We start from the raw sequence: 25,318 nt of genomic DNA, 5'->3' as shown, positions 1-25,318 counted from the left end.
TAGGCTTATTCAGGAAAATCTTCCAGGGAGCTCCAGTTTCTCCTAAGGTGCAAAAATTGGCTCTTTGGAATGCCATTTAACCAAGAGCCATAATGGCAACTTGATTAGTTTACAACAGTGTTTGTATGAACTTTCTTAAAAGCAAGTTTTTTGAATAACAATATGTTAATTTAAAATGCTATTTATTTCTTTGCTATATTCAATACCTCTATTATTAGAATTACAGTGCTTTAAAGGACCACTATAGGCACCCAGACCACTTCAACTTAATGAAGTGGCCTGGGTGCCAGGTCCATCTAGGGTTAACCCTTTTTGCTATAAACATAGCAGTTTCAGAGAAACTGCTATGTTTACTTTAGGGTTAATCCAGCCTCTAGTGGCTGTCTCATTGACAGCCGCTAGAGGCGCTTCAGCGCTTCTCACTGTGATTTTCACAGTGAGAAGACGCCAGCGTCCTTAGGAAAGCATTGAGAATGCTTTCCTATGGACTGGCTGAATGCGTGCGCGGCTCTTGCCACGCATGCACATTCAGCCGATGACGGCGAAAAGGAGGAGGAGAGTTCCTCGTGCCGAGGGAGCCCGGCAGGGGAAAACAGGTAAGATTTAACCCCTTCCACCGCCTAGAGCCTGGCGGGAGGGGGGCCCAGAGGGTGGGGGGGACCTAGAGACCCTATAGTGCCAGGAAAACAAGTATGTTTTCCTGGCACTATAGTGGTCCTTTAAGAATAAAACAAAAGACTGACAAATAAAAAATGGGTCATTTATGTAGCAGTAATAGAAGACGAAGTTGGACCTCCAATCGTGATCTCCAAAAATGGCAGTAGTTTCCCAGTCTGCAATGAAGCGATTAGCATAACTGGGTACGAACCTGGTCCCCATGGCCATTCCTTGTTTCTGCAAATAAAAAGTGTCTAAACACCAAAAGTAACTGTTTAAATGATATTAATGCCATCAGTGATAAAACTGATTTGGTGTTTAGGGATGGTATTCTCTGCTTTTAATATTTTGGTTATAGCTTCACGACCCTTTTCGTGGGGGATAATGGTATATAGGGACTGTTCATCACATGTAACCAGAAAGTAGTTGGAATTTAAATTCTGGAGAAAAGAAATAATTTTTAAGCTAAGATCTCAATCTTTTTTGAATGCTGGATCAAAATATCTAAGTACGCCCATAGGTTAGAAAAGAGGCAGTTGACCCCAGACACTATCTCGGCTGCCCTGGGGGGATTTTTTTTTTTTTTTTTTTACTGTATATTCTGGAGAAAGTAGATGACTAGTATTTTTTTAGGATGTAAAGTATTTAAATATGTAAACTCCTTTTTATTAAGGAAATTAAGCTGTTTTCCCTTTCTAAGGTATTGCGTTAGAATGTCTTTAATTCTAGGAGTTGGATCACAGTTTAATGTTTTGTTTACTTTAGTAACATTTAGTTGTTTAAGAGGTTCCTTTTCCTGTACTTTTCTCTAGATATTATGACTACACCTCCTCCTTTATCAGCGGGTTTTGTAAAGATAGTTTCATCCTGTTGCAGTTCTTTTAGGAAAAAAAAAGAGAACATAAGCACACCTAGCAATATAGGTTTTTATAAATGTCAACAATGTGTTTTGTGTAAATCCATGGATTGCACAAAGAGAAAATACACTCACGTCATGGCTAACGTGACAAAAGAGATATCTAAAATTAAGAATTTCATTACATGCAATGTCAAGTACTTTAATTACCTATTGTAATGCCCTTGTGGGCTCCAATATTTTGGTATGACATCCTGAAGTCTGAAAATTAGGATAGTGGAACACAATCGGAACAAAAAAAAGGATTTCAGAATCACTCATTATCTAAACATTTTGTTATCCACAACAACGACCCAAAAGCTCGTAAAGGTACAGCTATACAAAAACTTCAAAAATCTTGGAGAGATGGAGATATAAATAAATTACGCAGGAGAAGTGAAGTAATCTTAACATTTTAGAACTGGAAGACCTCAGTTCTGAATTTGATTTGATTAACATTTTATGATTTAAAAAAAACATTGTAACACATTTTTTTTTCCTTGACGATTACTTTTTTCTCCCTTTTTTCTTTATGTATATCACTTCCCCTAGTTACCCTTTTTATTAGCCTCATGTTTATTTACAATACATTTTTTACTATATATTTTATAACAATTTATATATATTTTTTTACATTATACATATACTTTTGATCATCAGTTTACCATTTATATATTTTTAATATATTTTTACAAATGTCTATATTTTTATATTTCAAAAGGATATTTATTAACTAATAAAATAATTTACACAAATAGTCTTAAAAAATGCTGGTCCTGGGGCAGGGCCTGACATTCAACATGGCTGGATACGTTTTTTTTCTAGCTCTGGCTTTTTAAGCATTGACGCAGAAATTATCCTAATCCGCTGCAGACCGACACTATAACTGCTTGTTATGTTTCATGCCTGTACGGTGACGGTCTGACCGGCACGTACCGTGGCTCACATCTGTGGCCTAGAGTGCCCGGCGAATGGGGAAACTGCAGATCTCCTGACCTGGTGAGCACACCTGGCTGAAGCCTCTCTACAGCCTCGTCACCCCCCCCCCCCCCTTCTTTGGACTGGAGTGCTGCCCTGCTCAAGACCGCACAGGCAGATAGGCCACATGCAATACAAGATGGCTGACGGAGCTAAGCATATAACCACACAACTGCTTCTACCTAAGGATTTGAGGGCTGATCGTATTGCTCAAGATATGGAGCGAAGTTGGTCTCAACTCTGGCACACTCCGGGCCTTCGAGCAGCGATGCCCACAAAACAAGCTCTAGCTATGTCCAGTACATCGAATAGCAGCGGAGTCTCCAGGCCTGCTAGGAGAGACCGTCTTGAGATGCCTAATTGGAAGAGGCGTAAGAGAGCTGAGGAAAGCACGTGCACACCAAAAGCCCAGTTCAACCGATGCTCACTACACTCCTGGACCCCAGTCCACAAAGGAACAACCCGTGGGCGCTGCTTACATGTTCGGAAGAATGCATATCGCACCGATCAGCCTGACAGAAGATCACAAGCTTCGGTCCGGGTTGCAGTAGCACGACAGGATCAGTGAGATCATTGCACTGGACTTTGTAGAAGTCTGGGGCCGGTGGAGAGCTGAACTGTGGGACACAGCTTGGACTTCGCTACAGGCCACATTTGGATGTCGGATGGGCAAAGGCGGAGTTCCCATATTCTCTGCTTAACCTAAATAGTAGTTATTTAACCTGTGTTATATCCCCCTAGACCTGCCTTTCCTGCCAATCTGCATTTGACACATAATCTTACTAATAACTCCTAATGCAGTCCTCACTATGCACCCAGTGGCATTAATTACATGTAACAACATTTTCCCCTTACTTTTTCATTGTAATTTTTGAGTAATTGCATTAATCTGTATGCTGCTTCGACATGTATACTACTAACTACTTTATTATAATCTTGCTTATTCTCAATAACAAGAAATGTGCAATGTTTTTCTTGATACCACACAGCTGTTATACTTTGTCTGATGATCAGTTTCCACCAGCTGTTGTGCAGTGCAAACCTGCCTGTATATCATATACACGAATAAAATAAAGAATTAAGAAAAAAAAAATGCTGGTCCTACGCGTTTCGTTCTCAAATGAGAACTTCCGCAGGGACCCATATAGGTAAAAGCAGTAACAACAATGTAATAAAAACTTTACAGCCTAAATAACCCTTTCCCACAGTCCTCTTTAAATAGGGCTAACCCCCAAAATGTCATTGGTGGAGTGGTGGGCGTCTTCTCTCTGTACCTCCGGATTGATTGGTGTGTCTCTTCCTACAGCTGTTTCCATTCGCTGTTGATTCCGTTCCCCGTCTGCGTTTTCAAAAGTCCATCCATATTGTGACACACTTCTGTGCATTTCATGTCCAGACTTCTGCCAAAATAGCCATGCGTTCATCGCTAACTTGTGAGTGCAACTGTAAATTTGTGTTTCCAATATTGCACTATGTTATATCTTTGTTTTTAGATACATCAGCAGGATTCCTAACATTTTGTGTATCATACATTTCTGCTGTGGTTGGTTACCACCTGGGAGGTAAACCTGGGAGGCTGTGTACCTATAAGTTAAGTTAAGTTTTAATTTTTATATTGTCATATTTCACTGGTGCCAGGTGGAATTGTCACATTCATATTTGCTTCTCATTGTAAAGCCTTGTAGATCAATCATATTACAGCTTATTGAGAAGTATATGACAGACAAGTGCTGCAGCATGCATGTGCAGTGCAAGTTTAGTGTTTGTCTACTAAGCTTGCCAAATATGCCTGGTTTCCCTAATTTCTGCTTGGATCTATAGTGTAACTCAAGCAAACCGTGAGGCAGCGTCAGAGTTACATGTCAGGCGCCTGTTGACACAGAATTCTAAGGCACAACCTGCTATCCTTCCTCCCAACCACAAAAAAAAAAAACAGATTAAGTAAGCTTAATTAAATTAATAACCAAACATTGCAAGCATAAAAATAAATACATTATTTTTTAAAAACATGTATTTAAATTGACAACTCACTATGCATCTACATATCTGGATATTGCTTCTGGTAACGTATTGTATTTGAATCTGTGGGTAGTGACTGTGTGCAGCTAGGGTTAAAGATCTATTAGAAACTGTTAGGATAACGTAGTTAAGGTTATTGAACTGTTAAAGTTAGATTACATATGGTGTTAAGTGTCTGGGGACTTTGCATAATTTGCAAAGACCGGCAATGGGGGTCCTGTGGCTGGGGGTGGACAAAGGTGATTTTTACTCAGCTAGACCTGTCCCTACTTCCGGACGGTCCTCTTAAAGCGACAGGAGCCAACGTCAATGATGTGCAAAACCAATTCCCTGCAGCCATCACTGGTGATGGCTGTGGGGGGATTGACATTTCTAGATGTGATGGGCATAGGAAAATAACTGAGACAAAGAAGTCCCTATTTTGTCTCAGTTTATCTTTTGAGTTGGAATTTCAGTGACATTCTAACACAGTCAATATTAGTATTTTTAAAATATTTTTTTTCTTGCGAGGGAGGGGTTACAGTGCCGATCTAAGAAGATTAAGAGCTTCAGAGGGGTTATAGTGGTGGTAAAATGTTTAGGATTATGGAGTTTTGAGTTAGGGTGGGGGTGAATTTAGTACTGAGTTACTTGGGCTGTTTATTTTTGAACAGAAGTTACACCTAGGGTTAAGGTAATGGGTTTTGCTTTTTATTTAGCCTTAGAGTGCTTACATTTTGGATTGAGGAGAGCGTTTGTTTAGGTTTTGAGAAGGGTTTAGTTTAGAGAAAGAGAAAAGTTTGTATAAGGCATGTGGAGTTTAAGGGGTCATTTGAAAAGTACTTGCCTTCCTATGTTTAATAGTATTGCTGTAGGAACTGTTATATAGTGTGAATAACTCCATACTGATCTATTATTGGTTATAGAGGTGTGCATCATTGTTCCTGTGCCTCCTGCAAAGCACTTCCTGGTGTCTACTCTGCCTAATGGAAATCTGGCCCTGACGGGAAGTGGTGACTAAGGACATTGATAAAACTGTTGGTTTCTTGGGAAATTCAGACTTTTATAAAATATAATTGGATGAATCCGGTATTTCACCTAAAGTTAAAGCAAGCTAAGATGCTCTCTCTAGATGTCAAGAGTGTTTCTTTAACACTGCCAGGGTTATGGATTAGAAAAAGAAAATCATGGATTTATATACAAAAATATATTTTGCGTGTTTTAATGCAATAAGATGGAAAGGAGTATTAGTATTTTCCACATTACAATAAAATGAATAATACAAATAAATATTTGCAAAATATACAGAAAACTAGAAAATATACTTGTGTATGTAACCATTTTTAAAAGAGGATGACAAAAAATAAAACTATTACTTTGGTCATTTTTTTAAATTTAAGCAATGTATTCCATTACAAAATATTCCCCCACTAATATCCAAAGCAGCCCTAGGAACTTGAAGGGCCTCAGCCTGACAGTGATACCAATCATTGCTACCATCTCACAGTCCAAAGTTTAATTACTAGTTCAACAATTTATTAATACCCATATGTCACACTCACTAATTATGCTTAGATTGAATTGTATGTGACCTCCGTCCTCTGTAGCAGAGTGAGCGGTCAGCTCAATGCTACCATCCCAAATCAAACATAACCATAAGTTAACCAAAGTTAGAAAAATGGAACAACTGCTTGACTCTGTGTCACTATTACAAGACATGGTCACTATGGCTGCAACATCCTATCCTGCCATAGACTGGTTGCCATGGACTTGTCTTATGTATCTTTTACAGCAGTGGTTTCCAAGCCAGTCCTCAAGGCACGCTTACCAGTCCAGGATTTAGGGATTACCCACTTTTGTCAAGGTGATTTTTTTTCTATCTAAAAACAAATTAGATATAACTGAATAATCCCTAAATCCTGGACTGGTAGGCGTACCTTGATTTGAAAGCCACTGATTTAGAGAAATAAAAATGTTTCTAGTACTGATTTTGGCAAACATACTGTTCCTATCACCTGACATGTTAGAATGATGTCTGTCCAAATGCATTTATATCAGAGGTGGTAGACAGTTTGTAAATGATTTACAAGGTATTATGCTAAAGATTGGGGTGTTTCCTAACCATCCACCTGACTTCTGAATTAAGCCTGATTTGAATATTTAGTATTGGTATTGAGATACATATTGCTCTGTTCTTACTACTACGGCTGTTATTGGCTAGGGAGGGATAACATTTTACTCCTGGTGCCTACATGAAAATTTATTTAGCCATTTTTATTTTAAACCCAACTGTATCTATTACCCAACTCAGTGTTATTATTTTTAACATTAAAATATTTAAAAGATGGGCTGAACCTGTGACCCAGAGGCTTGAGTAGATATTAAAGACATTGCACCTGGAGCAGTAACTTACTAAACTATCTCACCATCTGAATGTACAGTCACAAGTGTTACTAATTATTGTAATAAACTGTACGTTGTGTACTTATAATTAGGAAGTCACTGCCTTGCCCTAGGTTATAATTAAGCACCATTTACGTTAGAAATTCATCAAGCCTTGTTGTGGGACTTTCTTCCTCCTTGTGTTGTGAACACTTTAAAGTGGCACAGTCTGTTTTATTTTGAATCCTCTACAGACTCCTCTACACTTTATTGCCCCCTGTTATCCCCAAATGCTTCCAGGGCCCCCATCTCACATTTTTTTCTGCCTTATTTCTTCCCCAGATTTATATCATATTAGCGCCGCCATCTTAGTGTTCCTGGTTGATGTTTACCACATTGCCTTCATCTGCCCACACACTATTGCAGCGCAGTCGCTAATCCAACACAGGTTACCTATTCCCCCATGGTAAGGCTCCTATTAAAATACTTAACTGGGGGAGCCATAGTGTCCCCTCCAGTTCCACCCGTGCCCCGCAAATGGGGGCTAATAAACTAAACGGGGGACCTATTGTCTCCACTAACCTTTACCCATTGGCGGCGTGTGGGGGCTCTAATTGATAAGGGTGGGGGTCATATTGTTCACCCCTAGCTTCCACCCGTTGGTGACAGGTGGGGGTCCTAAATGAAATAGGGTGGAACTCATTGCTGCCACCACCTATTGGAGGGTGAGGGCTAGTTGTAAAAATATTCCCCCCCAGTGACTAGGGGTCCCCTACTAATCTCCCCATGACTAGGGGTCCCCAAGCTAATAGTCACCCCCTAATAAACAAATTACCATATTAAAATTAGGGGGACACTAAACTAAATACCTGAAAAATAAAATACTAACCATTAGATATCCTATCAGAAGTATCTCATTCTGGTTGAAGAGGGACTAACTACCCTTATCCGCAAATCCTCTGTGAAGGAGAGGATTATGGGATATGTAGTTTATCCCATAGTAGTTTATCTAGTTTAGTCTGTCTTAATCACCGCACATGCACAGTCTGTTGCTCGGCATTCTTTAAAACAGCACAATAGAGATGACACTGACACTGGCTACCTAGAACTAAGTGTCCAGGCTCCTGACTCACAATTCGTATGGGCTGTTTTTATATCCTCATCGGTTTTTAGAAATTACTATAAGCCACTCTCAGACATGAGAATGGCCTCAGGGTGCTCTAAGCCCCATGCACTTTGCAATAATCTTACAGTGGTGCTTAGAATTATCCTTTAAAACCTGCTTATTATTTGTTTATGCTTTTTTTATTTTTTACTAAATAATATAAATGTTAGGTGACCTATTATTTTTTTGGCTATGAATTCCTATAATGGCTATAAAACACACACATTATATTCTGTTAGTAGCCCAGAGCTCCGGTGGTATCTTATCTTTTACCCCAATCAACACTACCACTCTTATGTTAAAAAAAAAGAGTCTGCATTCAACAGTATGCTGGGAAGGCAGGAACACTTTCATCAAATTAGTATGCAACATAAGGCAGCTGTATATTCAAATGGGTTTTCTAGCAATTTGGTTGTTTTCCTTATAATAACAGGAAAGAACATTTTGATTTTGAAGGTGACAGAGGCAATATTACCAGAATTAAACAATCTGAATTAGCTTTTTCATGAAATGTAATATGTTTTATGCTTTTAGATTGGATGCTCCAGTGCTTTCAGATGAGCATTTCACTGTCACAGTCAGTGGCCAGGAACAGAATAAGCTGCAGAGGTAGGATTATCCTCAAATTTAATTTTTTTTTTTTTTATAGAAAAAGAAGCTAATAGCAAATGTTTCCAGCTAACTGTAGGTTCATCTATGCTATAACTAGAAAAGAAAGAAATAATATTAGATGAAAAGAAATGTATAAAATTAGTAAACAAAGGGATATTTTGAAGATTGCTGCTTAGCCCAGATAAAAGCAATTTTCATCATAAAAGACAACAGAATAGGCCATGACCAAGCAGCGATTGTTAAGTGCTCCCCAAAGTAAGATAATGTCACTTAACATAAGCAGCACAATATAAAATTATGTACATAGCATAGTGTTTTGCCAACAAAACAGTTTTATACACCTTTTTTTAGAATGACTTATGGGCTTCTTATTATAAATTCTTTAATATTATAAACACATTATCCGTTTTTACATTTGTAATTATCAAAACAGGTATTTTTATATATGTATATAAAATATATATAGTAGATATGTACAAGATTTGTTTTGACATTGTTAATATAATGAGAACGGTTTGCACGACATCGATATAACCGAGCAGGAGAGTGGACTGGAATGTGCATGTATGAACAATGACGACTTCACTGTAGTAGTTAGTGGGGGCGCTAGATGCCATTGAGTGAGCATGTGTACTGTGTGGCCATCACATTTAAAATGACTGAACGTGTAGAGCAATAAATCTGCAACAAACTTTGCATTAAGCTTAAACATTCCGCCACGGAAACTATTCGGATGATTCAGGAGGCTTTTGGTGACGACGCGGCTGAGTGCAGGCTGATAAAATTGTGACACAAATGCTTCAAAGATGGTCAAGAATCGTTTGAAAGATTTGGCTCCCTGCGACTTCTTGCTTTTCCCAAAAAGTAAAATCGCCTTTAAAAGGGGAGAGATTTCAGACCATCGATGAGATTCAGGTAAATACAACAAGTCAGCGGATGGCGATTCCAACAAAGGATTTTGCAGAGTGTTTTGAACAGTGAAAAAGGTACCAAGGTTCCAAGGTGTCTACTTTGAAGAGGGCTGAGAGGCGTTATTGTCCTATGTACAATGTTTCTCGTATCTTGTATATTCTTCAATAATTATGTCTCTATTTTTCATTTTACATGGCTGGATACTTTCCGGACAGACTTCATATATACACACACATACATGTGTTGATGCTAACCAATTAAATAAATACTCCAAAAATATATGGCTCTGAAAGGAACACTTCAAAACACGGTGAAAAGGCTTGCAGAAGTGCTTAAGAGATTAACAGTGTGTCCACTCTTTATTATTTAATAAAGGTGCCGATTTCAAGAAAAGGTCATGGGTTGCACCCTCCCAGCTGTTAGTGAAACAGCCTGGAGGGTGCTCTTCCTCACATGTTTTTAACACTTACTCAAATTGGATATGAGGCTGGTCATAGAGAAGCACTGGCTTTGACAAGCAGTGCTGCCAGATTCTGGGGATTGACACTAATGCTCACTTCCCCAAAATGCTTCTCTTTGAGAAGCATTAGATTGGCCAGATGATCATCAATGATAATATTCTTGGGTGCTGAGCAGGGATACAGCAAAGGAACAACTTGCCTCTGGCTTAGAGGTAAGTAACCTTTTTATTTTGGGGGAAAGTGGACCCCTTATCCCAAACAGTCTACACAACATTTCAGATTTATAAGTAACTACATTTATTTATAAAGCTGGAGTGTTCTTTTAATAGAATTTTCTACAGAAAAGCATCGTCCCTGAAATCATTAATACACACTTGTAGCTACAAGCCTTTATAATCTGTTCTGAGTTTTCAACCCCACCTCCATCTCTTGAGGTCATATTCCTCTGACTGTTCCATCCTTATATCTTTCCTCGCCCTAATAGACGTTTTCAGTACTTCTAATTCCAGTGTTTAAAAACACATGTTCTTAGGGAAGTTCATAATCTAGCATCTCCATTTCTCTCCCTAGCAGACCTCCAGACTCGCCTCACACAACCACCTACCACCTACAATGTCTATATGACATACAATCTATAAATACTGTATGTTGCTAATAATCAAATACATCTATATTCCCTTTTGGATACACTGCTTTTATGTGATTATACCTACTTTCTTTAGATTGGCAATTGTATTATGTAGATTGCTTTGTCACAATAATATGTTTGTTATTTTCTCATTTTACAGTGCTGTTGAATATGATTGCTTGTGCTTTATTAACACGACTCTCCAGGTAGGAAATAACCCCCAATTTAAAGGAATACAAATGTTACTTATTAAAAAGTCTCAAATTATACAAATGAAAAATACTAAAATAAAAAAATTTCAGCCGCTTTTGTGAGAGCTGCACAATTCTTGTTCTCCTTTTATGTTCACAGGGACAGCTATGGAGAGAGTTATCCCTAAATCCCTGCCAGGCACGGGGTTATTAAAGATTAGAGAAGACATTGAAATATAACATATACATCAATACAAATATTAAAGAGAGTGCTCATCTAGATCACTTCAGTTAGGCACTGGGGCATTAATCTCTAACGGACAGAGGCAACTGTCCAAGTTCTAATCCTAAATTTATGCTATGTGTTTCTTCCTTCATAATTTAAGAATTTTTCTTTAACAACAACAATAATAATAATAATAAAATATATTGTTTTTTTTAGAGGACAAAAAGGACTTTCTTTTAATATGTTATGGCATTCCTAACACACTATTAGGAATAAACAAAATGTAAAAAATGGAGAAAAAAATGTATTCATATTTTTTATTATTATATTGTTTACACATCAAGTGCAACTAAGAAAAAGTCCTGATTGTTAAATGCCTCATATGTCTAGGATCTGAATACATTTTTGGTAGTTGACACTAATCCTATACCAACCCTCCCCGCACCCCATTCTAATACTACTCCAATGCTGATACTAACTCTAACCTCAAATCTATTCTAACCTTACCCCTGACCTAAACCCTACCACATAGAAGAATTAACCATTACCCTAAGATTAACCCTACACCTGATAGTACAGGCACCACAACAAATTGCTTAATCCCAAAATCTCCTGTCCAGTCCGGGATCACTCTGCCACATCCAATATCTAGCTGAAAAGCTTCAAAACTAAAGCCTAGGACAGCCTCGGCAAAGACAATGCTGCTGAGTGACTTAGAATGGTCAGTTACCATTCTCAGACAGTCAGTGATTCCCCATTTGTAAAAACAGCTTGAGAAAAATATGTCAATTTCTCAAGCCGTTTTGAGGCCACTGATTGTCTGACAGTGTCAGATGACCACTTGAAGTAAATCAAAGATGCCATTCTGAAATCAGTCCATGCTACCAGCTGATAGTGGAGGTGGCAGAGCAATCTGGAGCTAGAAAGGACATCTTGAGATGATTTTTTTTAATTTATTTTTTTATTCTTTATTTTTGTTGTGCAGGTAGGTACATTGTTAGGTCAAGCGCCACAACAGCGCACACGTTGTATACATGGTAAACAGTGGCAGGAGTATATGCACAGTTTTTTCTGTTAATATTTAAACAATTCTATCTTAACCAATGAGTATGCTTAATAAAATGTAGTATACATGGTAGGTAATGTTGAAACACTAAGGAGTCATGCATGTTAAGACTTGCTAGATTTAACAAATAATAATGTTAACTTTGAGCACCGGCTAATTAGTGACAGTAGTTTAAGGTTGACTCTTTGTTAAGTGTCACCGCTTTAGTGTCATTGATATGGTTATGCGTGATTATACTGAAGCGAGGGACATACGTTTTGGACAGTAACAGCCTAACATACGATAGGTGAGACAGTAATTTACTTTATGATAGATTACACAGTGCAGACTAAAGAGTATGCAGTCCTATTTCAGTTTCCAGCTTAGCATTAAAGCAGGGTGCCACCAGGCAGAGCATCACACATTCCGCCATCTCCCGCAGTCCGCATTAAGCTTAAGTAATAAATAACTATATACAAGGTTATATGCAGAGGTTGTGTTAGCCAACGCGTACTGTACATTATGCTTCATTTCAGAAATATTGACGGACGCCACAATAGCGTACATGTGCATATCAGCGGGTTAAACAGTGGTAGCGATAAATTTTTTTTTTTTTTTTTTTAGATTTTTAGGTACAGGCTTTTCCATGCGCCATAGTTGCGTTCATATATACTTATACATGCTCAGTATTGGCGAGAGTGTATATACATGTTAAAACAAAAATAAACTAGACAATAACGTGTTGAACATGACTAGTAGAGTATAGCGTCGCTATAGATTTCCCTCGTGTAGTGGTAATAAACAGTTGCGCCTCTAGCATATTGTGATTACAAACAAGTGGTCATGACATAAGGCTAGAAGCTAAGAAACATTTGTAGCGTAGGCAGGGTGATTTCCTATGGCGTCATTGCATTAATATTAATAACATGGTGACATGGCAATGATACAAATTTATCAGGTAAGTGAAATTATTTTTTTTTTTAACCCTTTCATGATGGGAGTTGCGGAGACAGAGGGAGGAATATAGTTTTGCATTCCTAACAGAATAGTGTGGCGAAACCAACCTCGCCACGTGTCCTTGGAGGGGGCTGCTTGCCCGCCTCTTGCCTTTGGACTATGGACCTGACTTTATGTGAATGTGTTAACCCAGATAGCTATGCAATGGAGCCCATTCGTGTAGTTAAAGACTTCGGCTCGATGGCAATTGAACTGTGTGAATAGGATCTGAGCGCTATTCGGTAGTTTTGTGCGCTCAGATCCCAGCTATATGGGAATATGAAATGTCTGTGTGTTATGTGTAAAAGGTGACTTTATGTATTTTAAAGTGTTTTACTGTCTTTGTGTCCCCATGTGCATAATGGAGTCTGGTCTCTGTCCTGGGAGGTAATTGGATTATTTCTCCATTATCTCCAGGATGGAAGACTCTGAAACCAGTTTGAGCCAGATAGCCATGTGCCAGCCAGGGCCCAAAATATATTTTACTAACTTCTGAACCCCTGGTCTGATTCTTATGTGAATTGGATGTATGGTTTTAGAGTTATGAATGTTGGTTTTAAACTGTATGTATAATTGGATTACCTCTCAGGCTAAGGGGAGGGAATCTGTGGGATGTAACCATTGTGTGATTGGTGTATTGTAAATCCCTCCCTTGCATGGGAGAATCCTTTATAAGACAGTGTGTGAATAAATCTTGGCTTCTTGTTTTTAACCCTCAAGCTGAAGTGTCGTCTCATTCTTGGGGGGAATTGGATTGTATGCTGATTGCCAGGAGTGTAAGCGGATTGTATGCTTTTCCTGTTCAGCTATTCCAGTATTCATGTAGTTTGCAGTTCGGGAGATTGGTGCTTGCAGTAGTTGCCTGTGTATCTGGAAAGGGGGATTATCCCCTTGTGAGCGAAACGGTCCGTTACAATTGGTGGCAAGCGGCAGCATCATTCCCACAGCCCAGGAGGGCAGCTACAAGGCAACACCATTCCTTGGAGTTACAAATTGAGGGCATCGCTAGCACTCGTGAAGCGCCACTGGCAGCAGAGGTATCCAGCGACTTGGAGCAGACAAGTATGGAAGGCTCTGACACTGAAGATGATTGGCTGGCCGAGGTGAGGCAGCGAGTGGACCAGTATGGGGGTGATGTATCAATGGAGATATTCCAGGTGATCTGGAACCAGGTCATGGCTGAGCGAAACTCAAGGATGGACGGAGAGTATGCTCAGCGGAAAGAGTGTTACAGCAGCAGAGTAGAGGCTGCATCCGAGGAGGTTAGCCGTCTCTAGCTGAGGCAGCAGCAAGAACCCGAAGTAGATTGGTCCTGTGAGGAACCACAACAGGCAGGTGGAGATGGGACTGAGGTCTCTTCACCGGGCCCAACGGGATGGTGGGCAGCAGGCCGAGATCCCCAGCAGCAGAGTGAGTTACAGGGAGCCAAAGGTACCGTCCTTCCTCCCCAGCGACAGTGTGTACCCCAGGGAGCTAAATGTGCAGTCCTTCCTCCCCAGCGGCAGATTGTATCCCAGGGAGCTGAAGGTGCCGGCCTTCCTCCCCAGCGGCAGTGTGAGTCCCAGGGAGCCAAAGATACCGTCCTTCCTCCCCAGCGGCAGTGTGTACCCCAGGGAGCTGAAGGCGCCGTCCTTCCTCCCCAGCGGCAGAGTAAGTCCCAGGGAGCTGAAGGTGCCGTCCTTCCTCCCCAGCGGCAGATTGTATCACAGGGAGCTGAAGGTGTCGTCCTTCCTCCCCAGTGGCAGTGTGTATCCCAGGGAGCGGAAGATGCCGTCCTTCCTCCCCAGCGGCAGTGTGTGTCCCAGGGAGCAGAAGGTGCCGTCCTTCCTCCCCAGCGGCAGTGTGTATCCCAGGGAGCTGAAGGTGTTGTCCTTCCTCCCCAGCGACAGTGTGTACCCCAGGGAGCTGAAGGTGCCGTCCTTCCTCCCCAGTGGCAGTGTGTACCCCAGGGAGCAGAAGGTGCCGTCCTTCCTCCCCAGCGGCAGTGTGTACCCCAGGGAGCAGAAGGTGCCGTCCTTCCTCCCCAGCGGCAGTGTGTATCCCAGGGAGCTGAAGGTGTCGTCCTTCCTCCCCAGTGGCAGTGTGTACCCCAGGGAGCAGAAGGTGCCGTCCTTCCTCCCCAGTGGCAGTGTGTACCCCAGGGAGCAGAAGGTGCCGTCCTTCCTCCCCAGTGGCAGTGTGTACCCCAGGGAGAAGAAGGTGCCATCGTTCCTCCCCAGCGGCAGAGTGTCCTGCAGGGAGCAGAGACTGTCAGTCTCGCACCCCAGCAGCAGGACAAAATATTGAGCGAAACGGTCCGTTACAAATAGTATTCCTTTAAATTTGAAATTCACTTTGAATTCCATTTTCACATTATTAAATAAGCCTGACAGAGTAGCTAATGCAATGACAGAAATACATGTTCATTGGCCATTGGGTTCTCACAGAAGTCACTGCTAGCCTGTTAATCTGTTTCCATACATTTCAGTGACTAAAACAATCTGAACTGGATCATTTTCTATTTTGTTTTAGGACAATGTTGCAACTTCTGTTACTAAAAACATACTATTAGCAGTAGTAAGTGTACACTATGGTGTGCAACCTGGAATATTTTATATATAAGAGGCAAGCATTTATTGAATATCCAATCACAATGAACATTTATTTAAAAAACAAAAACAAAAAAAAACTAAAATGTATTATACTTGAATTTTACCACATGACAGGAGGCTTCATATTTGCATATCTTTCTTTACTCAAAACTCCAGCAGCATAGAAACAGTAACAACCAATCATAAAAAGATATGCTGCCCATAAAAGGGCCTGTCTATGACATCACTTCCTCTTTCTTTGCTGCTCCAGCCAACATCAGGTCAGAGTATTTTGCCTCTCTGGCAAACTTACTGTATTTTGATTGATTTTACTGTATCTGATCTTTTTTTCCCTATCTGATTCCCTATCTTCCTGTCCCTCCTGTATTTCTTATTCCCCCCTGCTAAACCTTATATTTTATACCTTGCGGCCGGTAACCGCGAGCGCGGCGATTTCCTTCATTGCGCGCTCCTCGCGGGCCGGCACGTCTATTTCTGGCTTCGGGGGGGGCTGGTAGGGTATGGGTAGAGGGAGTCTAGGTTATTTGTATTGCTTGTATTTTATTTTTCCGTGCCTTTCGCGCCGCGCGACCACGGACCGCGAAACTCCTTTTTTTCTCACGCGGGCGGCGGCCATCTTGGATCTTGCGGCTCGCGAGATACCGGGCGGCCGCCCTCCCCGCTCGCTCGGCGGATCGGTAACTCACCCGACCGCCGGGCTATTCATGTACATCCCCTCCCTACATGTTACAATAGGGAGAGGACGAAAACAGTCAGTTTTTTCTCTGGAACTAAATTTTTTTCACTGGTTATAAGACTCAGGCCTGCCTACACAGGACCTTGCTGTATCACCTGCCTTAAACTTTATTACATGCATGCATTTAAAGAGACACATACAAATTTTCAACTTTTCATGTCTCCAGACCCACAGGGTCATACAGGCTCTCCGTGCGTTATATAGAGGCATTTCATTTACCCTACCTAGGATGATTTATGGTACACTGCTATACCCTTTACAGAGCCAGACTATATTGTCAGACCTGCAAGGTCCAGCCATACCTGCCATATCCCTCACGGGATTCCTTACTGTTACTATCACTGCCCAGGGACAAGTTACTTGTGCACCCTACACAGGGTCTTACTGTATTACTGTACATTACCGTACACTGTATGTGGGTGTCCTCTGGGTATTTTTCACGGTACACCACCTGGGGCGACCCCCCAGATATGCATGCTCAGTCAAGCACTGACCTATATTATTGATGTGGGTGTCCTCTGGTCTTCCACGGCACACCACCCGGGGTGCACCCCGATTACAAGCACGGAGGCCCAGACCTCAACTCATAACGATTGCCTGTTGTTTGTGCACTGAACTCTGATACAACTGGTGAATCTGGATACACCCAGACACCCCCCTTTTTCCCATCCGCTACACTTCAGGCTCACACCTACCCTCTACTCTACTGACTGGCGGACGACCCCCAGTTGTACCAGAGGGCCGTCACTATATATAAGAATCGCCACTACCCCACTGACTCTCTCCCTTTCGCCCTACAGGACGAGAAAAAAGGCTACGAGTCATGGAAGACACTCAGACTAGCCAAGACTTTCAGGCGATGATTAACGCCGCTGTGGAGGCCTCGGTAGAAAAAGCCCTACTGAGGGCGCTACCCCAAAGCCAGGGCGGCACAAGCCTCCCAGAACCGATGGAAGCATTGGGATCCGAGCCCTCCAAGTCGAAGAGGCAGAGGAAGGGTTTTCCCCCGTCCTCGAAAGGCAAAAGCAATCTACCCGCTAAGCGGAGTAAGAGCACGGAAAGACGGCCACCTGCACCCCGGGCACTACACTCCTCAGATGAGGAGGATTCAGATGTGCCACACACTCTTGATGTGGTGGACGAATGGCACGGGGACGGCTCACCATCGGAGGACGAGTGGCAGGACCTACCCCCCACCTCCTCAAGATTCGTCAAGGAGACGTTTCTAGACGAAGACGGCCGGGAAGAAGATAATTCTTACGGCAAGAAAGCCAGAAAAAACGGACGGAAGGTTCACGGACGACCAGGGTAACCCCCTATTTGATCCACGTACCATTCGGCACCCACGCTCTTCCGAATGGACACTACCAGACCATTTGACGGACTTCATACATTATTGGCTACGTAAACCTCTTGAGAAGGACGTACGGCTCGCCTCAGAGCAGAATGCCCTAGACCACTAATACCGGACAAAGTAGCCCTTACACCCGAATTTGATAATACAGTAGTGGTCTTCATGTCTCGTGCCGGACGTGACCCGCGTAAGGGTGTGGAGAAGGGCATGAAGGCGGCACAGGACAAGGTGCTAGACCTACTCGGCCCCATCGCAAAGATTTTATATTTTGCAGACCTGGCACTCAGTCAGGGATCTCAACTCGACCCGAATATTATACGGGAATGGGCCCAACGATCAGTGTGCCTCCAATGCTGCTCTGTGCACAGAAAGACGTCGGTCGGCACTGATCCGAATTAATAGTAAACTCCTGGATCTGGGCGCGGAAATCTCTGTCAGTTCACGTGCCTGCCATTCGGCCTCAGCTCGGCGCCGTGGTGCTTCACGAAGCTGCTGAAGCCGGTGATGGCCCACATTCGGTCCTCGGGCGTCCGATGCCTGATATATCTGGACGATTTGCTGATCTTCTGCGAATCGGCGGCCAGACTGAGATTGCAGACGAAATTTGTCGTTCGCTTGCTGGAATCTTTGGGTTTCATGGTGAACAGACAAAAATCGTCTCTCTCCCCCTCACAATCAGTCCAATTCCTCGGGTTCGATATCGACTCGAAGGAACGCGTGCTTCGGTTACCCCAGACGAAAGTGGCCTCGATACGGAAGGAAATCAGACGGATACTGAGAATGGACACCATATCACTCAGGATGCTCGCCCGGATCGTGGGACTTCTCTCCTCCTCTATCCAGGCAATATTCCCGGGTCCTTTGCACTACAGAGCCATGCAAAGGTTGAAAGCGGAGTACTTACGCACCGGACATTCATACGACAGCTGGATCCCACTGTCGACGGAGGTGAGAAAGGAACTCTGATGGTGGTTACTGCACATTCAAGCATGGAATGGCAAGGCGATCTTTGGCCCTTCCCCAGACTTCATCGTGGAGTCGGACGCCAGCTTATGGGGATGGGGCGCACACTGCACAGACGCCTCAACGGGAGGCCCGTGGCGAGGGGACGAGACCGAACTCCACATAAACTGCCTGGAACTGATAGCGGGGTCCTTCGCCATCCGCAGTCTGGCCAAGGACAAATCGAACTGCTGCATCCTGCTCCGCATGGACAACGTGTCGGCAGTACAGTACATCAACCGCCTAGGCGGGGCCAGGTCTCGAGCTCTGACAGAAGCCACGAAAGACATTTACAAGTTCTGCATTTCACGGAACATCATGCTACAAGCGGAGTATCTACCGGGAGTCTCCAACCTGACAGCAGACTGGTTCTCGCGCCACTGGCGAGACACCAGCGATTGGACACTCAACAGGGAGATATTCCAAGAACTGCGACAGTGGAAGCACCCACTCACAATAGACCTGTTCGCATCCAGGACCAACCACCAGTTACCGAGGTACTACAGCTGGCTCCCAGACCCGCAAAGCGAAGCCACGGACGCGTTTCTACAGAATTGGCCCACTCAAGGAGCGTATGCGTTCCCACCGTTCTCCATGATTCCACGGGTGCTACGATACACACGCACCCACAAGATATTACTACTGCTCATCGCACCCCTCTGGCAAAGCCAACCGTGGTTCCCAGACCTCCTGGAAATGTCGTGCGAGAACCCGCTTCTGCTTCCCAACTCTCCGCTAACCCTGACGGGACCTCGGGGAGAGCCTCACCCCCTCATCCTGGAAGGACTATTGGAATTAGTGGCCTGGACGGTTTCAGGGGCTCCTGGACAGTCCACGGCCTATCGCAACCAGCTAAGGATCTCCTCTGGGACTCATGGGCTCCCGGCACCAGGAAATGCTATATTTCCGCTTGGGCAGCCTGGAACGATTGGTGCGTGGAAAGGGATTCAGATCCCTTTACAGCACCTGTCCCTCTGATCCTTAACTACCTATCACATCTGTTCACGCAGGGACGATCGTATAGATCCCTCAACGTGATCAGATCCGCCATTTCGGCAGCACACATCCCAGTACAAGGCAGACCCGTAGGACAGGTCCCGCTGGTTTGCCGGTTGCTGCGGGGCGCCAAATTATCGAGACCCCCAGCACCCAAGTATTCACGCCTCTGGCAGGTGGAAGTGGTGCTAAAATTCCTTAGGGAATGGCCGGACAATCTCTATCTATCACTGAAGCAACTCTCAGCGAAGCTGGCCCTCCTATTATGCCTCGTTTCTTTGAGAAGAGTGGCAGATGTCAGGGCGTTCGATGTGGACGGTTTCTCCCTCACACCGGAAGGGGTTACCTTCAACATATTGAGAAGCACCAAATCTGACTCAACATCGGTGTCATACCCATGTTTTGGAACGGATCCCAAATTATGCGTAGTCAGAACTCTAATGAGATATACTGAGATCACAAACCCTCTGCGTACTTGTCCTACGGGCCAACTTCTAATCTCCTACGTGAAACCGCACAGACCGGTGTCCACTACAACGCTGGCCAGATGGATTTGCTGGATACTATCTTTAGCAGGTGTCGAACCTTGTTTTGGAGCACATTCAGTCAGAGGGGTGGCGGTGTCCCAAGCCTTTACGGCCGGCGCCTCCCTGCCCGACATTATGCGCTGCGCGGATTGGTCGCGAGAGAGTACCTTTAGGACTTTCTACTTTCGACAATCCGCCCATGCTTCCTTCACTCTAGTCAATTCGAAGCTTTAAAAATGCAAATATGAAGCCTCCTGTCATGTGGTAAAATTGAAGATTATATTAGCTTTAGTGTACTAATAATCTTAATTTTAGTAATGACAGGAGGCAAATATTTCCCACCCTATAGGATTCCCGCCCAGGTTTCCTCACGTTATTCAAGTTACATTCAGAGCTCAGGTAAGCATGCAGGTTTGTATTATATTTTGCAACTAGATTCGGGTTGGGTCATGTATAGAGTGTATATCTGAACAAGTTTTTTCCTCACTTATGTTATGTTTATTTGTATTAATTGTTACTACCTTCGAAGTCACATGTTTATACACAGGTTAAAGATATCATAATAGTCATTGGTACTTCAGGTGCTATTTGTTGATAATATGCGGACAGGTTACCATGCCAGAGTCCTTTCACCTTTTTCCTTTTTCTTTCAGCGTGAACGTTTCCCTATGGGATGAAGTTTCGTCGTCCTTACTGCTGCATCATGGACACACCAGAGTTTTCTTTTGTTCTAATATGTTGTCATTTGGTTAATATGACTTGTTTGTAATTTGATTGTTATTTATATGTTTTCCGCCTCAAAGAAAGAGGAAGTGATGTCATAGACAGGCCCTTTTATGGGCAGCATATCTTTTTTATGATTGGTTGTTACTGTTTCTATGCTGCTGGAGTTTTGAGTAAAGAAAGATATGAAAATATTTGCCTCCTGTCATTACTAAAATTAAGATTATTAGTACACTAAAGCTAATATAATCTTCAATTTCTTGGCTTACATTTTTAAACTTACAATAAAAATGACAGCATTTAAAAAATTCAATTTGCACTTAGAAGAGACAACACATCTATTTGCTGCAGCGGAGTTTGGCATAACTGCCTAGAATTCCTTCTGTTACATGCAAGGCTAGGAGCCTCAGTGTTTTTATACTGTATCCTTCTCTATAGTTAGCATAAACAAACAAGAAGATGTTCTCAAAGAGCACAGCTTACAATTTGTAAATGAAAGGAACATTGAAGCATTAAGAATACATATCTGTATTCCTAATACTACTGCCCTGATGCGCCTTGTCGTTTAGTTAGCACCTTTTCTCCAGGGCAGAGTGTCCCTCGGCACTGCCGCAACCTCCTCCTCGAGTGATGTCATCCTTGAGGAACAGCCAAATTCCAATGATGCTCATAAAGGAGCTTGGAGCACCTTACGAGCATGCGCTGCGCTTGCCATGATGCACCTAAGATTCTGGCATAGAGAATACAATGATTCTCTATGGCCAACCGTGATGACACTGCACATGCATGCGTGCTGTCACTGTATGAGAACCCAGAGGGCTTGGAGGCATGGCTGAAAGCCACGCTTCCAAGCCATCTAATTAGTTTAATATTGGATTTTGGGGGCAAAAGCAGGACAGCAGTGCATGCACTATGACAGCTTCATTAAAATGAAGTTGTTAAAGTGCCTACACTATCCCTTGAAGCATATTTTTCATTTGCAACTACAAAATGACAGAACATGGTTAAACGATATATTACCTATTGTTTAAGGGACTTGCCCACAGAATTCCTGAGGTATTTTATAGGTCTACTTTATCACATTACGTGGCTGACATATTATTTCAATTTAACATATGTGGGGTCAATTAATGCTGAATAGTTATTAGAAGACATGATAACAAAAGCCATTACACTGCAGTTCCGTTTTGACAGTAAAAATTTCTGCAACATTATCACAAATCCTCCTGCATTAGTGCAATGATCCTTACTACAGTTTCATATTATAATGAAAAGACTGCTCTAGCATACTTGATAAAAGTAAAAAAAATAAAATTTCTACTCATTTCAACATTTGTATTTTCCCCTCCTTTTTAGGTTACAATTAGTATAACAGGATTACGTAGGATTTCAGGTGGTACGAAAAAAGAATTAAAAGAATATCATTTCATTTACATGGCTATATTATTCACTTCCTATTTTTGTTAAAGGGACACTGTAGGCACCCAGACCACTTCAGCTCACTGAAGTGGTCTGGGTGTAGTGTTTCTTTTGCACTTAGCGCTGCAATGTAGAATATAGCAGCACTAAGTCCGCCCTCAGTGGCTGTCCACCAGATAGCCACTGAGGGGCGTTTCCAGAATCGTAACAGACTTTTGGTCCGTTATCTGAAGCTGGACGTCATCACGTTCTGCATGTGGACCTCCAGCGTCGGATTTTTCCCATAGAAAAGCATTGATTCAATGCTTTCCTATGGGGAGGTCTAATGCACGCACGGCAATTAAACCATGCTCGTTGCGAGACGGAGGAGGGGGCGGAGCTTCGACTCAGTGCCGAGGGACATCGGCACTGGGATAAGGTAAGTAAATAAAGGGGTTTTAACCATTTATTTACCGAGGAGGGGGGACGCGAGGGAGATGGGAGGCAGAGGGATCGGTAGTGGCAGGAATACAGCTTTGTATTACTGGCACTACAGTATCCCTTTAAGGTTTATGAAAACATTCACCGGCATCCCTATTAACTCACTCCGAAACTTGAATCCCTCATCAATAAGTTATATTACATAAATAAATACCACTTAGTCGGTTATTCACTAAACTTTGAATATTATTGAATTAAAATCAAATCAAATGGCATAATTAAGGCAAACATGGCTGAATTTGAGAAATTCTCCAACTCTGCTATGTCAAAGTTTTAATATTTTAACATTAGGGAACCACTCCGGGCACCATAATCACTAAATCTCAATGAAGCACAGGCTTAAGTAAAGAAGGAGCAGCAGTGATAGGCTGAGAGTGTTAGCTGCTGCTTTCAGCCTACCGTTTGCCAACCTTCAAGAGTAAAGATGAAAAATGTACATATATCTAATCTTGATGGGCAGCCAGTGATAGACGGAGGGCGTCATCTGATGCTCTCAGCCTATAACTGCTGCTGACTCACTGCTGGAGCCAACACTTCCCCATTAGCACAAGCACAGGAGGCTGGGTAGCAGATCAGTACCTGGGGAGACATCTTCTGTGAAGATGAAGTAATTATGGTGCCCAGAGTGTTCCGTTAATTTTGCCATTTGGATTTCAATTCTCTACAATTTAAAGTTTGAGTGAATAACCTAGTTCAAATACATACAATTATATTTTAACTACCGTATATGGTTCATTACTAAAATATTAAACTATTATTTTAAACATTGCTTGATGTTCAAGGTCACACAAAAAAAGACTTCTTTATCAGTGTATGAGCACACTGACAGGACTGAATGAGCTATAATCCAAGCAGCCTGCATTTGAAGGAAAGGACACTTATGGTTACATATAGTAAGGACTACAAACAGACTACATGTCTGCTTGTTTACAGCCATCATGACGTATAATTTGCAAAAGGAAGCAACTTGGGCTATTTCATATGGGACAGTTTCAGTTGTTTCTCTTTACTGTCTCGCCACCAGTTGCTGCCACATACTTTTTCACACATACATTACAATTTTGTGGTCTTGCTTGAGACATCCAGCAACAGCTCAAAACATCCCTGGCATATGATTGGCATGTAAAGGGAACTACAGCAACCACCAACGATGCATAATAAAAAAGGGAGTTTGATCACTTTGGTACGGTATCATGGCGATTATATGCCTTGTGCAGCCTTAGGGAGTTTTTGAGGGCTAATGCTTCACACCCCTATTAGTGAGGAGAATGGCAGCAATCAGGTCTTGCCACAAAATGAGAGAACCATGATTTGGGGGAGATGCTGTACCCTGTATAATTGTACCCTGTATGTCAGCAATTATAACCTGTATAATTGTACCCTATATGTCGGCCATTACTGCCTGTATAATTATAACCTGTATGTCAGTCATTACTACCTGTATAATTGTAACCTGTTTGTCAGTCATTACTAACTGTATAATTGTAACCTGTATGTCAGCCATTACTACCTGTATAATTGTAACCTGTATGTCAGTCATTACTACCTGTATAATTGTACCCTGTATGTCAGTCATAACTACCTGTATAATTGTACCCTATATGTCAGCCATCACTGCCTGTATAATTCTAACCTGTATGTCAGTCATTACTACCTGTATAATTGTAACCTGTATGTCAGTCATAACTACCTGTATAATTGTAACCTGTATGTCAGCCATTACTGCCTGTATAATTGTACCCTGTATGTCAGTCATAACTACCTGTATAATTGTAACCTGTATGTCAGCCATTACTGCCTGTATAATTGTACCCTGTATGTCAGTCATTACTGCCTGTATAATTGTACCCTGTATGTCAGCCATTACTACCTGTATAATTGTACCCTGTATGTCAGCCATTACTGCCCTTATAATTGTACCCTGTATGTCAGCCATTACTACCTGTATAATTGTACCCTGTATGTCAGCCATTACTACCTGTATAATTGTACCTTGTACACCAGCCATTACTACGACAGAGTACATGGTATGGTGCATGTAATAAAGGGGTTAAAATAATTAGAATAGAGCATTTAAGTAGAGATAGATGTACACGAAAAACCTCAGCACTTTAAATTGTGTAAGATGCAATGCATGGCAAAGAATACCTGTAGATAATCTCGTAGTGTGGTCTCCATCTTCAGTCTTTCTTCGTAGACGGACATTAATTTATCTTGCTCATCTAAATAACACGATTGCAGTGTCTTATACTCTTTGGCTAGCATTCTGTTTTCATGAAGTGATGCCATCAAGTTTTCCTGTATAATAGAGGTAATGGTTTAATTTAATGATTGTATATTTTCT

General features: G+C 42.2%; 1 protein-coding gene across 1 annotated transcript in view; it reads right to left on the bottom strand.

Annotated features, from left to right (window-relative positions):
• CCDC178 (coiled-coil domain containing 178) overlaps window positions 1–25,318 on the bottom strand; it is a 418,122-nt gene that overhangs the window by 103,865 nt on the left and 288,939 nt on the right. Inside the window, exon 18 of the mRNA XM_063451434.1 lies at window positions 25,123–25,272. Within this exon, the coding sequence (XP_063307504.1) occupies window positions 25,123–25,272 (150 nt within the window). The remainder of the gene's footprint in view (window positions 1–25,122; window positions 25,273–25,318) is intronic.

The sequence above is a fragment of the Pelobates fuscus genome, chromosome 4 (assembly GCF_036172605.1).
Source record: "Pelobates fuscus isolate aPelFus1 chromosome 4, aPelFus1.pri, whole genome shotgun sequence".
NCBI classification, from domain to species: domain Eukaryota; kingdom Metazoa; phylum Chordata; class Amphibia; order Anura; family Pelobatidae; genus Pelobates; species Pelobates fuscus.
This window is presented reverse-complemented; position numbering and strand designations above follow the sequence as displayed.